Source organism: Haliaeetus albicilla, chromosome 25 (genome assembly GCF_947461875.1).
Source record: "Haliaeetus albicilla chromosome 25, bHalAlb1.1, whole genome shotgun sequence".
Lineage (NCBI taxonomy): Eukaryota > Metazoa > Chordata > Aves > Accipitriformes > Accipitridae > Haliaeetus > Haliaeetus albicilla.
The window spans coordinates 15674559-15688690 of record NC_091507.1 but is presented as its reverse complement, the minus strand read 5'-3'; the positions used below and the strand labels follow the sequence as shown (position 1 = coordinate 15688690).

General features: G+C 42.4%; 1 protein-coding gene across 5 annotated transcripts in view; it reads left to right on the top strand.

The window, feature by feature from the left end:
* CNGA3 (cyclic nucleotide gated channel subunit alpha 3) overlaps window positions 1–12461 on the top strand; it is a 41415-nt gene extending 28954 nt beyond the window's left edge. For 4 of the 5 annotated variants that reach the window (XM_069770002.1, XM_069770000.1, XM_069770003.1 and 1 more), the window contains 4 exons: window positions 1472–1591; window positions 3699–3806; window positions 4718–4824; window positions 8201–12461. In XM_069770002.1, coding sequence (XP_069626103.1) covers window positions 1472–1591; window positions 3699–3806; window positions 4718–4824; window positions 8201–9609 — 1744 coding nt within the window. In that variant the 3' untranslated portion in view covers window positions 9610–12461. The remainder of the gene's footprint in view (window positions 1–1471; window positions 1592–3698; window positions 3807–4717; window positions 4825–8200) is intronic. The other variant, XM_069770004.1, reaches the window with a different exon arrangement.
* The last annotated feature ends 1671 nt before the right edge of the window (window positions 12462–14132 follow it).

The window sequence follows — 14132 nt, the reverse complement described above, 5'->3', positions numbered from 1 at the left end:
TGCATTATCCAAATACACTGTATTGTCAGGAACATTTAGGCTTTTCTGTCTAATCAATGGGGACACTTTCTGCTTCAAGGAATAAAGAAATTTCAAATACAGAACAGGGAGATCTCAGATGATAGATTTTCTGCTTGTGCAAATGAGTGCCATTCTTCAGCTTACATGATTCCTGACCAATACATGTAGCAAATTTAGCTCTAAGATTGACAGAATCTTAGGAAAGATGTTAACTTTCTGCAGTTTTGAAGAGGACGCGTGGGCCTATCTGCATAAGTTAACATAGCTCAAGACTCTTCTGTTCAGACAAACCTGAGAATGGGGGAAGTCAGATCCATCTTTATATCTAGCTTATCACATTCTAATGAGCTAAAGGCTGTACATACTTGAACAGTATAAAAATCCATATCTGGAATTAAATGTTGCAGCTTGGGCCTGAGCTGGATACTGTGGAGTAGTAGGATATAATTATGTTAAATGGTCCATATTTTACTTTATTGCATGAAAAGCAATTAATAAACATGGGGACAATCATGATTCCATTAAGTCTAGGAAAAATTCTCATTGATTTTAGCGAGGATAGAACTTAATGCTCAGCCATTGAATACAGTGGCAATCGAATACAGGCAGAGCAACTTGGGCATGGCTCCTCTGACCAAACATAGACACCTGCATCTGAACTAGGTAACCCATTCTTCCTTTACAGTTGCTGGAAAGAAAAAAATGCTTTTAGGGCACAAGTCATCTTGTGGATATGGACTATGAGGTATGGACTATCTTGGAGATACAGTAGATCTCTACTGTAGAGATCTCAAATAGGTTGCCTTAATCATGTTGACTGACTGTAAAGCATTTATAAAATGACTACTATGTTGTTAAATGAGACACATCTCTTTTCTCTACATTTGCTGCTTTTGTTCAGACATTGGCTGGGATTCTTTTCCAAGGCAATTTTTGAAGTCAGAGGTAGTTAATTAATTATAGCTATGTTGGTTTTAAAGAACTGTGAGAGGAAATTCAGCCTCATTTCATTTAATTACCATTAAAGCTTCAGGCAGTCACTGTGAGGTCTTGGATATGCAAAGAATGTTGACAGTTTATTAAGCCATTTCAAGTTCTGTTATCATTTGATAGATTTCTTTTTAAATGCCTGAGTTCTAAAGAATGAAACAAACTGGAAGCATTTAATTAAAATCAGCCTGGTACACTGATGTCTGAAAAGGTAAAAAAAGCATGGGTGACTAATGCACAGAATCAGCCAGCTGGTTACGTGATGTAATGGTGTGGTGGTGTCAGTTCGAGAGGCCTCAGCCTGTAAACCTTTTTTACCAGTTAGATGAATGGTTCCACTGAGAAACCTTGTCCTACTCTACCTGGAGTCTAGTCTAGCTTCTCGTACCTCAACACCCACCCTCTCCCGTAACTGCTAGAATACTGGTAATATTGCTAAGCCTTACATTATGTTGTACAGCAAAAAGGAAGAAAAGAAAGAGGTTAAAGAGGAGAAAAAAGAGGAGAAAAAAGAGGAAAAGAAGGAGGAAAAGAAAGAGGAAAAGAAAGATGACAAAAAAGATGATAAAAAAAAAGAAGAGTAAGTATAAATAATGAATGTGTGCTTCTAACACAACTCCTACACTACAAACCATGGTATGGCATTTCATTGTAACAATTCCATGACAATTATTGTTCTGTAGGCTGCAGAATGTTAGCCTGTCAAAACTTTAATACATCTTACCCTTTGGAAAGGTGCCACTGCTCAACAAACTTGTTGCATCTTTGAGACCTGTGTTTAGACCTGCCACAAACAGCTTCCTAGGTTCATGAAGGAAAGGGAATTCAGCTACCTGTGATCATTTTCATTTGCTGTTGAAGATCACTTTTTTACTATGAGGGCATTTTGGGATGGCAGCCTGCTTTGCAGATCTGCACTGGCTTTTAATTGTTCCAGAATGTCCATAATGATTCAGAGCAGATGAACCAAAAGTCTGGTTTGGACAAAGAGCAAAACATGTAGAAAATTACAGATTTACTAATAAGTTTAGTTATTACACTGACTAGCATATTTAATTACTTAATGTGGTGCAGTTTATTACTAGTGATTACTAAAGTTTGCTTCTGCTGATTAGGAGATGCTGTATTTCTGCAACAAAATGAGATCATTTGAATGCTTTTGACAGAAATGGATCCTGCTCTTGTTTTGTTCTCCCAAAGCTGACCTAAACATAGTACAATTTAGTGTTACCAGTCATTAAAAATAACAATGGTAGCAGATAAAAAGAGAATGCATTTGGATGGACTTCACAGTTAAGGAGTATGTTAGAGTAATATACTGCAAGTTTAGATGTATGTATACGGTGGAATGTGCTATGTAGGCAGGGGAACATGGAGAATCGCTTCCAAATGGAATCTGCTTGATCTCAAGATCTTGACTTTCTTAATCAAAGCTTTGTTTGATTAGAAAGCCTTTGTTGTAGGGATTCTCCTTTGGCCTCAATTACTATGTAGTGAGAGACTGAGCTTTGCAGTAGCCTAAAGTGTTTCAAAACATTTCAGCAAAGAAAATAAATGTTTTAATATCTAGAAGGTAGTGTACTCTGTCATATAAAGACTGTATTTCATGGTCACTAGTTTTGAGGTGGTGACCTGTTTTTAGAAGAAATGGTTAGAAACCTGTTGTGAAGATGGCAAAGTAAATACTTTTTAGATTAAAGCTACTTTCTTTACTAATGTTATCATCTGGACATTCAGCTGACAGCAGGGATAATGCCAGAAATATGAAATAAATTATAATTACATTTTAATATATTTACATTCTTGAAGATTAGGAAAAGTCATGCAAATACATATCCAAACATTGCCTGGTCACGTATTCCCCACACTATTACACAGTTCACAGATTAGACTATCACATTACTGTTGGCATGACTTCTGCAGCTGTGGATCTCACAATCCACTAATACATACTTCCTCTGATTACATACAACATGCCTAATGCTGTCTATTCCATCTCAGCCTTTCTCATGTTGGGGAAGGGCACTTCTGAGCATACTCTACATGTGCCATTAGCCATGCAGTTCTTTAAATCTTCTCTGAATTCCAGGCTTGTACACTTCATTTAGCATCTCTCATTGTTGTGAGGCCTAGGGAGCCAGGACTATGAGTGTGAAATTTGCTTTTACATAATAGTACATCTTTTATTTATAGTCACACACTGTATGTGTGTATGCACACACAGTCTTACTTGTGTAAACATGTGTTTTACTTGTTTAAATGTGTACATGTACAGTCATTTCCATAATATAATTTGCCAAAACATCAGAAGTAATCTGCAAAGGAAGGCTCTTTCTTTCTCTAGCAATGGACGATAGCCTTCTAGCTGGAATGATAATAAACATTTAGCGTTTTACTTTTTTTCAGTGGGGGTCATATGCAGAAGAGTGTGGTTTTTTAGCCGTGGCAACGTGAATGTCTCTGTTTTTCTTTCCACTCTTGCTTTTTCCAAAGTTGGCCCAAGCAAATAAACAGAGCATGTCAGATGAGATGAAGCTAACATTTGGTATCTCATCTGGAGCTGCCTGCATGGAAACTTTCTCAGGCAGCTATGAGTTCATCATGAGGTGAGCAGCCTCCAGAAGAGGGGGATCCAGGAGGTCCCTTCATTACATTTCCAGTTTAAATCTGCATGTTTTACTTTCCAGGAAGAAAAAAGAGATCTTTGTGATAGATCCTTCAAGCAATATTTACTACAACTGGCTGACCATAATTGCAGCACCCGTGTTCTATAACTGGTGTATGCTAGTGTGCAGGTATGGATTTAAGTTAATAATTTTAGGTTTCAAATTTAGTGTCATTATGTTTCCTACATAAAGCATCCCCTTATGTCCCTGTGGTATTTTTTGGGTGGCTTACCTAGAAGATTTACAGTTCATATACCCTTAGGGATGTACAATATACATACCACTGGGAACAGAAAGCCAACATTTCGTCTTTTTGTCTAAAACAAGTTTGTTGTCACCTGCAATGAGCGTCCTCACGAGCGCTGGCTGTGGCCTTTGTGTGCCACCTACTGGGTAGCTGTAGGGATGTGCCTTGGCCACTGCGGGCTAGTAATCGTTGCTGGAGATAGGTCTTCATATCACCCAGCAGAGAACAGACGGGAGGGGTGTGGGCAGTGTGGGATCATCTTAAATTAGTATCATGCATCTATAGATGCTTGAAGGGCAAGAAGGATTTTACTCGAGTATTTATTTTCCCTTGTAAAATGTGGAAATCGGTTTGAGTGAAAGTAATGGAGTGCTGTGGAAATGGTTCACTTTGGCTGTGTCAGGTGGCAGGGAGGGATGAGGATGGCTTGCCACTCAGAAACAAAACTTGTCTCTGGGAATTATCTTAATGGAGATGTGTATCCCATGAAATCTGATGTATATTTAATTGTAGGGATATGCATATTCCTTCACAGGTGCACTTGGTGTGGCATATACTGTGCTTGAGTTTTGTTCCTGGTCTGAACACCTTTGAATTCTGAAAGATACTAGTGTCTGTTTAGACATAGCTCTAGTGTGCAGATGTCTAGGCATGGAGGTATGCTACCTGTAATTTTGCAGTGCCAGTAATGTGCACTAACATACTGCTAGGTTGCACATTACAAGTATGTAATGTGCATATGTGCTTATGCAGTTGCTGTAAATATTTTTTTTTTCTATCTTTGTTTCTTTAGAGCCTGCTTTGATGAGCTCCAAGTTGACCATGTTAAATTATGGCTGTTCTTGGATTATATCTCTGATGTCATCTATGTTCTTGACATGTTTGTCAGATTCAGAACAGGTGAGTCTTTCCAGGGTTTTACAGTTTTTTCAGATACAGCATGGATATAAGGGCTGGAAACAGAAATTCCCTGGTGGGGACTAATGCATGTAGTATCTTGTCTCCAGCAGAATCCAACAGTGGAGGCTTTGGGAAGTTGAAGTGTCTAACCAGCTTGGATTGTTTTAAGGCTGGACTTCCCAATGCCTGCACTTCATTTGTCCCTAAAGTCAGTTCCATCAGTGCTTAATAGGCATGCCAGATGCTGACCAAATAGCCACTGTAACAGGCCGTGTGGGGAAGGGAGAATAAGGCACTTTGCATGTCATGATCACTCTGTGCATGCTGTACTCCTTGTGCTCATTAGATTGGGCAAGAAATGAACTGCACCCCACAAGTGCTGCTTTCTTAGCCAGGTTGCGCAGCATCCTGCTCAGAAGTGATTATTGAGTTGGTCAAGTGCAAGACCTGGCACTCATCTCAGCCTCCAGTCTTCCGTCGTCTGCCTGGAACCAGCCTGGAACCTGCCACCAGCTGTATTTCCTGCAGCCTCTGCGAGGTCCTGTCTGGGTCTCCCACTGCCTGGTGGTGGTATAGGGTTAACCCAGGAGGGTGGTCGTATGGGATTAACTCAGGCACCTTTGCTTAGGTCCTGCCTTCCTGAAGGAAATGTGAACCTAAAGGACCTGTGAGGACTGTGCCATGTCATGCATGAAATGGTTCTCTTCAGCTTCCTGTCCCTGTTTCTGTAGTCCAGAGAGGCTGAGAAGATTCCATATTTGTGTGTGCCCAGCTGATACAGGTTCTAGGCTTAAAGGGATACCTGTTTTAAACAAAACAAGGTCATAATATAGGCCTAAGCAATGACATACAGTGATCCATACCATTAAATTGCTAGGATAGTCCTTGATGTACTTTGGTGCATGTACTTTGGGCTATGCCAGCTAGCAGTCCCTCAGGCAGTGTCTGGGCACAGCTGGAAGGACAGTAGAGGTTTGGTGTTGTTCATGGTGTCATTTTTGGAGGGGGCTGGGAAAACTTCCCTGTGAATAGAAGCTGTCATGGTAGATGGTCTCGGGGCCAGAAAACATTTCCTGGCTTGTTCTATTTACTGGTATTGATGCAGCCCCCAAATGTCCCTTGAAAGGGTCCAAAACCACGCTGATAGTTATAAAAATGATCTTCTAAATCTTTGATTTTTACATTTTTTTCTTTTTTTTTTAAAATCATGCTGACAGCTTGACATTAATTAAGGCTTGTGACAATTTGTAAACATAATTACAAGACAGAGGCTAAAAATGCTGTCATGTTGGGAAGCACACAACTCATGGCAAGCCAAATTCTTAAACTTAGCAAGTACCTTGTTCAACAGGAAAGTGTGTTTCAGACAGCAGCCTAAATCACAAGACTGCTGTATTTGGGGTGGAGGGGGCTTCATCATCTTTGTGTAGTTAAAATGTCAACTATGCCAACTAAATTTCTCTTCTGCAGTTATATCTGTTATTGTAATCGGAAAGAACTGAGCAGAAATTGGGCATGGCCAGGCAATGCAAGTTACAAAATTTCCATGGGCTGTCCTGATAATGATTGTACAGCTGTTAAAGCATGGTTAGAAGGTCAGCTTTGCAGACCTGGATTGGAACTGCAGAACTGCTGCAGAGATCTCCTGAATGCTTCAGTGCAGGTGTCTGCTGCAGTTTCAGGCACACAAGTAAGGAAGAAGTCGCTTCTTTTAGGTGCTGTAGTCTTTGTCAACTCTCTTAACAACCCCTCCTGCCTCTGCCTGTGCCTGCTGCTTTTTCCTGTAAGTCTGCAAAGTCCATCTGCCCTGAGGACAGAGGTTCTGGAATCCTTTGGGGAAGAGTGTGACTCCCTGCTGTCTAAGGGCAGTGACTGGCTTTGAACTGGGATCTAGGTAGCCCCACATCTACCGTGACCCACATCAGCTTCTCTGCAGTGCATTCCTTTCTAGCTGCCGGGCCAGTTTCACTGTATTTCACCTATTTGGTGACTGTGCACTGTGAAACAGAAAAGATTCATGTCTCTCAGCAGCTGGTCGTGTTTAGCATACCCTGCATTTTGATGCTTTCAGAAGGTTTTACTGTAGGACTTCAGTTCTGCGAGGAGACAAAGAGCCGAGGGGCTTTTATCTCCCTTCAGAAGGAAGGTGTTTCCAAAGTTATTTTTAATAATTGTGAGTCAGATTCATCTGCCTGGCCAACTTTTCTGTTTTGTTGCATAACTCTGTTAATAAGGGCATATTTGACCAGCTTTTTCAGCAGTTTTCTGGGAAGTAACACATTCATGGCACAGGAACTACTTCTATTTGTAGTCACCATCAGCTTGCAGATAGCCAAAGACAGATACACACATATACATGAGGCAGCTGTACAGATAAACACACATTACAGAAATACAGCCATGCTGTGTAGGGCACAAAGAAATGCAGCTTGGTCTTCCTCAACTGATGCCTCCCTGAGAAAGCTGCTGCTTGTAGATTGCTAAGTGATTAGCAAAATGTGATAATTGCTGATACACAGGGAATGTTTTGCTTTTCTCTCAGTGGACTTTTCCTCCTGACTGGCCTAGTGGGCAGACAATTGGACATCTCCACTTGCAATTGCAGCAAGTATTTTGCGGTGCATAGGCTGTTCCCTGTGGAACATTTTCAACGCTTTGAGCTTTCAGAGGTACAAAACAGCACTGCAGCTGTGCTGCTCAGGCAGCCTTTCTACGAGAACTCTTACACAGATGCAGTTTGCTTTAAGGTCTCTTACAGCAGTTTATGTCTTATAATTTTTTTAAAAGCTAATACTTTCCAAAGTCTTTTGATTCTGCTTAGTAGGTCTCTCACTAGAAACACAGAGGAAAAGCATGTCTGGGGGGGGGGGGGGAACTGGATTTCTTTTATCTCAAGGATATCTATATTGTTCAGAAAAAGTTTCCAACAATCCATTATACCTACTTATTCTTGGTATTTATTTAAAAATATTCCACTCTGATTTTATACACAATTGCTTACCACTTGCTTAACTTTAGTTATGACTCATGGCAATGATTCATGAAAAATGAGACATTTGAACCTCCCCTTTCTTTTTGCAAAGATACCTAAAAGAAGATGATACAGCTGTCCCAGAATAGAGTGGAAAACTGCAGGGAGCACTGTGCTAATAATAGAGTCATTGCTTTTTATCATTATATATCAGCTTTGAAACTTAATTGAAATACTTAAATTTGCAATTAAATATTTGTCATTAAATGAACTCATAGTGTATCAATGTCTGTATGCATAACAGTACAAATTTAATGTTCTCAGGTATCTGAAATATAAGTCACTCAGTACTGTTGATGGTATTTTTATTCTAACAAGTAAAATACGTATTTTTATTCTTTGAAGGCTTCCTTGAACAAGGCTTGCTAGTTCAGGATGAAAAGAAATTACGAGATCATTATACCAAAACTCTGCAGTTCAAACTGGATGTGCTGTCTCTTCTGCCAACAGACCTGGCATATTTGAAGCTTGGTTTGAACTACCCTGAACTGCGATTTAACCGCTTGCTGAGGATTTCTCGTCTGTTTGAGTTTTTTGACCGTACTGAAACCAGGACAAATTATCCAAACATGTTTCGTATTGGAAATCTTGTCTTATACATTCTTATCATCATCCACTGGAACGCATGTATATACTTTGCAATTTCAAAGCTCATCGGATTTGGAACTGACTCTTGGGTCTACCCCAATGTGTCCATTCCAGAGTATGGGCGCCTGTCTAGAAAGTACATTTACAGTCTGTACTGGTCAACGCTCACGCTGACAACCATTGGAGAAACACCTCCCCCAGTGAAAGATGAAGAGTATCTCTTTGTAGTCATTGACTTCCTGGTGGGTGTGCTGATCTTTGCTACCATTGTCGGTAATGTGGGCTCCATGATTTCCAACATGAATGCCTCCAGGGCAGAGTTCCAGGCCAAAGTGGATTCCATTAAACAATACATGCATTTCCGAAAAGTGACTAAGGATCTGGAAGCCAGGGTTATTAAGTGGTTTGATTACCTCTGGACCAACAAGAAAACAGTGGATGAGAAGGAAGTTCTCAAAAATCTGCCTGACAAGTTGAAGGCTGAAATTGCCATCAATGTCCATTTGGACACACTGAAGAAAGTGCGTATATTCCAGGATTGTGAAGCTGGACTTCTCATTGAGCTGGTGCTGAAACTGAAACCTACAGTCTTCAGTCCTGGGGACTACATTTGCAAAAAGGGAGATATTGGGAGAGAAATGTACATTATTAAAGAGGGAAAACTGGCTGTGGTGGCGGATGATGGCGTAACTCAATTTGTAGTCCTAAGCGATGGCAGCTACTTTGGTGAAATCAGCATCCTCAACATCAAAGGTAGCAAATCTGGCAACAGGAGGACAGCCAACATAAGGAGTATTGGTTATTCTGATTTGTTCTGCTTGTCTAAAGATGATTTAATGGAAGCCCTCACAGAATATCCAGAAGCCAAAAAGGCTCTGGAAGAGAAAGGGCGACAAATTCTGATGAAAGACAATCTAATAGATGAGGAAGCAGCAAAAGCAGGAGCTGACCCAAAAGACTTGGAAGAAAAAATAGAAAGACTTGAAACAGCTCTGGATACACTGCAGACTAGGTTTGCGAGGCTTTTGGCAGAATACACCTCATCTCAACAAAAGGTGAAGCAGAGACTTGCCAGTGTAGAAACCCGAGTGAAAAAATATGGTAGTGGCACCTTATCAGTTGGAGAAACAGAGGCTGAAAAACCTGAGGAGGAGAAAAAGCAGTAATGGAGTATTTATATTTCCTCATTTGTTGGAGAAGGTTGAAGCATGTGAAAGCCATAAATGTATGTAAATACGTGTGTGCATACATAGACATGATTATTTTTATATGAACTCAAGAGAATGGTTTTTAGTATTTTTAACTGAAGCAGTATTTTCTTGTAAATAGAACATTGTCACCTTCTTCTTAGGGGGAGATTTGGTCTGGCATTTGGGTACTTTTTTGTACTGGGAGTGGGTTTCCTACAGGTCATGCTCAGAATGTCTATTGTGTATGATACATGTAGGTCTTGACATACAGTGTCTCTTCCCATGCATGTTGCATTAAGAAGGCATTGTACTTGAAGTAGAAGGGATTGTTGTTTTTTTTTTTTTTAAAGGGCTTAAAAAATATTTATAGGGTACATGCTCGAACTTGCTACCTTAGTAGCTGATTAAATGCGTGGACGCACATCTGGGCTTCTCAGAAATCTTTGTTCTTTCACAGTGAAGCATCTGCACAAACAGCTGGACTACAGCTACGCAGCAGCACGGACCTGGCCTGTGCGGTGTAGCCCTGCACGTGTATGAAATAGCTGTGCATCTGATTCTTTCTAATGAGTTGGGCTCTGCACAAAAGTCCATGCTGACAGAGTAGCAGTGCTCATTCACATCCTTTCTGGCATGGTCTGCGACAGCCTTTGCTGATCTGCAACTGCTTTGCTTGGGGAGAGAGTGGGAGATCCTCCCCCCCCCTTTTTTTTTTAGCTCAGCCTGATCCCCACTGGTAAAACCCTCACTTGGAAGGGAGTCCCCAAAAGCTCACTGATGGAAGGTTATCTGTAGCAATATGGCTTCGCTAAACCTGGGATGAGAAAAGAGGGCCCTGGTGCGTGCAGCTCCCATACATAGGGTTTTGAGTGAATTCCCTTTCAGCAAGTGGTAGTCCCGGAGGGAGGCTACAGAGAAACTGCACAGGCTGGCAGGACAGGCTGTCCTTGCCTGCCAGCCAGCTAGCTTTCTCCTGCAGCAGGGTTTCTGCGAGGCAGGGAGAACAAGCCCTGTGTTGCCAAGTCGTTCCTGCCACTAGGCCTATGTTTTCTTCCTCTTTATTTCATTTCAGGATGCCTACTCCTCCTCCCTGTGCTATTTACTGTCAGCTTTTCTCTGAAGTAGTTGTCGCACTACCGTGTTTCCATTAGTCAGGGAGAAGTAAGGCCACGTTTGCTCAGGTCCTACTGATAGGAGCCTAGTTGTGCTGGTCGCTTTTCTACTTGCTGCAGAGTAGTTGTCTCTGCCAACGGTTGGGCTCTGAGGTGAATACACAGGTCAGGTCCACTCAGCCTGCCATGACACTCAGGGCAGAATGGTACTGTGAAGGTTTCTTGCTCTGTCACGTTGCAACCTCAGGATTTGCCTCTTACACACCCCTCTTAGCCTCTTCCACCCTGCTGCTTCCAGTTTCTTTCCAGACTTCTCTCTGTCCTACTGAGGGGATTTCTCTAATAGTCTCCCTCTGGGAAGATACTCGCTTTCCTTTTCTGCTCTGCAGTATTTTTCTGTCATGTAGCTTTCCCTGTGTTACTTGTATTCTCTGGCACCTCACTGACTTCAGAAGAGCATGGAGTAGCAGGGGCTGTTCAGCGTCTGTGGCATGGGGACTGGATCCTCCAGCACCATTTGGTATTGCTGTGGGCAGCGCTCTGCCATTTAGTTGTCCTCAGCCCTTACTTAGGAACCTTAACAGCATGTGGGAATAGATGTCCTGCTGGAAAATTGGTGAGAAACCCACTGAGAAGAGGGTGGTTAACTAGATAGTAGTGAAACGAAGAGAGGCAGTTGCTTTGCTAAACTGAGTACAACTGCTCATCTCTGGGCAAGCAGCTGTCCCACTCCTCTTGACACATTTGAGCCTAGTGAGAGAGACAAATCTGACAGTGACTAAGGAATGGGGCTTTACCAGCAACACTGGAAAAGAGACTACCAGTTAGTAGAATTCCACACATGGCTCATGTCTAAACTCCTGTTATCAGCCTAGAAGCCAACTAGACTTGGATGTCTACTGTAGGCTGGACTTAAGCCCTATTATGAAGATTTCCACTGACTATGATAAGGGCTTTGGAAAGTAGCTGAGACCTATATGCAGCCGGTGGAGTTTGGGAGTTTTGGTCCTTCAGCTGAATCTTGTCCTTATTTTCTCCAAGGGCTTGAGACAAATGGGGGAGGTAAGAGAGGCTGCTTTTGGCAGGGGCCTTATGCCCTCGCTCCCACCCTGAGGAAGGCAGGGTTGCGGTGGAGCCAGGTGTTGGCTGGTTGCCGCGTACCACTGTAAGCACCAACGGTGCAGTCACAGGCTGCCGAACCTGCAACTCTCACCTTGTAACAGAGGCAGGTACCGCACTCGCCTGTGGCTGACATTCACTGTTGCGTTACTCAAACGCCGTATGTGGTAGGGGTTTCATAACTTATTGTCATATTCTATATCAGTCGTCATTCTCTGTAACTATCTATCTACCCAACATACTACAGCTGTTCCAGCCTACTAGGTGTATACAAGTAGAAGTGTTTAAAGTATTATTTATACCTGTTCAAAAAAACCCACAAATGCAAGAATACTTCTTTACCTGATGGATCAGAACAGCTTAATCTATCAGTTAAATACATGTTCACTCTTCCCTTTTCCATGCCTTTTGGTCTGGTTTTCACATGCCAGAAAAAGAGCTATTTTGATGCTATTGGCTTTAGTCATTTTGAAATATACAGCTTTTGGCATGATGAAATCACATCCTTTGATGTCTTTCATCTCTAAGATGTTTTTTCCCCTTCTTTAATGTGGCAACAGCATGTACATTAAAATATTTTGAATAATGTTCAAGCAACTCAGTGTTTTCTCTTATCCATATCCCTCTGGATTTTAATGTTTCATGACAGACTTTGATCATGCCAATATTACATGGCCCAGAAAATCATTAGCTAGAAAAGAGATCTGAATTGACAGAAGACCAAGTGGGAATGGCAGAGTTCTCCCCTCATGGTGGGGCGGCTGGCACACAGCTTTTGTCCCATGCCTGGTTTTGACACTGTCGCTGTTTGCAGATACCACGCAGGCATGCGAGCCCGACCACCACGCCGCTTCCCCAGCGGTGCTGGGCCTTGGGGGTACAGAGCTTGCCAGGCTCCTCGTGCCGCTGCTACCGATCTCCCGTCCTTTCCTTCTCCAGCTCCATGCAGGGCAGCACAGCAGGGCTGGTGCCTTGTCCAGCAGAAATAAAAGCATTTGCAGCTTTTTGCTACTTGTAGACACATGTCACTTACCAAAAATCCCCCCACAAAGCACTGGGCAGTACCTGGCATGGGCTGGCCTGGTCCTTCAACCCTCCACAAAAGAAAGCAAGGAACAGGACAGCTTTTACAGAGCATTTGAACATATACCCTGAAGCTGCAAACAGAGCTGTAATGGCCACAGCGCTCACTTCACACAGGTACAGGAGCCAACCCATGCCAAAGCGGGTGGCCATGGGGAGGTACTGTTGCTCCAAGGTGCCTGTGCTGGGCAAGACATGCAATGGACAAGGCCCAAGGTGTTTGAACATCTGCTGCAGGTGCAAAAGGAGGGCAAAGCTGGTAGAGCAAAGCTGGTAGAGCAGCACTGCCATGCTCCACGTGCTGCCTGGAGTGAGCTTTTCCAGGGAAAGGGTCTCAAGTCACAGGCCCTGCTCCCCAGCAGCAAATGATTTGTCTTGCTGCTCTCCGAAGTGCTCTCAATAGCAGCACCCCATCCTTTTCCTTTCGTCCCCTGCAATTATTTTACTTTAACGGTTTTTACAGTAGATACCTCTGCTCCGGAAAATTCAATGAACTGAACTGGACAACAGAAACGGTGGTGACAGCAAAACAGCATGTGTATGTGTACAGACCCTCTCAGATACAGCCAAGGGCTGGGTTTAGCTTGACTGTGCAGCTCTTTCTGCAGAAACAGCCCAGGGAAGGAACAACCCTACATTTAATTCTTTTCTTTTAGGCATCTGCTTTACAGTTTTATTCCTGCCAAATACTTGTTAACATACAACCACAGAGGGCTCTGCTTTACATTAAGAAATAAACTGTTCATTTTCCTTTTCCCCACAAAAGCATTAATGCTTTCTCTGAGCTGGTCCATACATTGCTGGTTTGGAAGACACATTCATTTCTGTATTGCTGCTGATGGCAAGGATTAAAGAGGGTTTCACAGGCCAAACCTAGTCCAGGTTGTCCAATGAGATAATGCAGTTAGGCTGACTAAAGTAGAGCTGCTCTTCATCCTGAAGATTTGTGAGATGACAGCATTTGTATTTGACTTCAAAGTCCCCCGGCTCTTCTATTAACGTTTCCATCCTGGAACAGACAGAAAGAATCAAACCCCTGTTTACATAATCTGGCATTCATAGAAATACTTTGCATATCCCTGAGAGCAAAATGAATTATGCACTAAATGGATCTGGCAACTGTACAGGCAGCTAAAGCACAAGATCTCAGCTGTGGCAGTTTTTCTGAGGGAAGCCATCAATCTA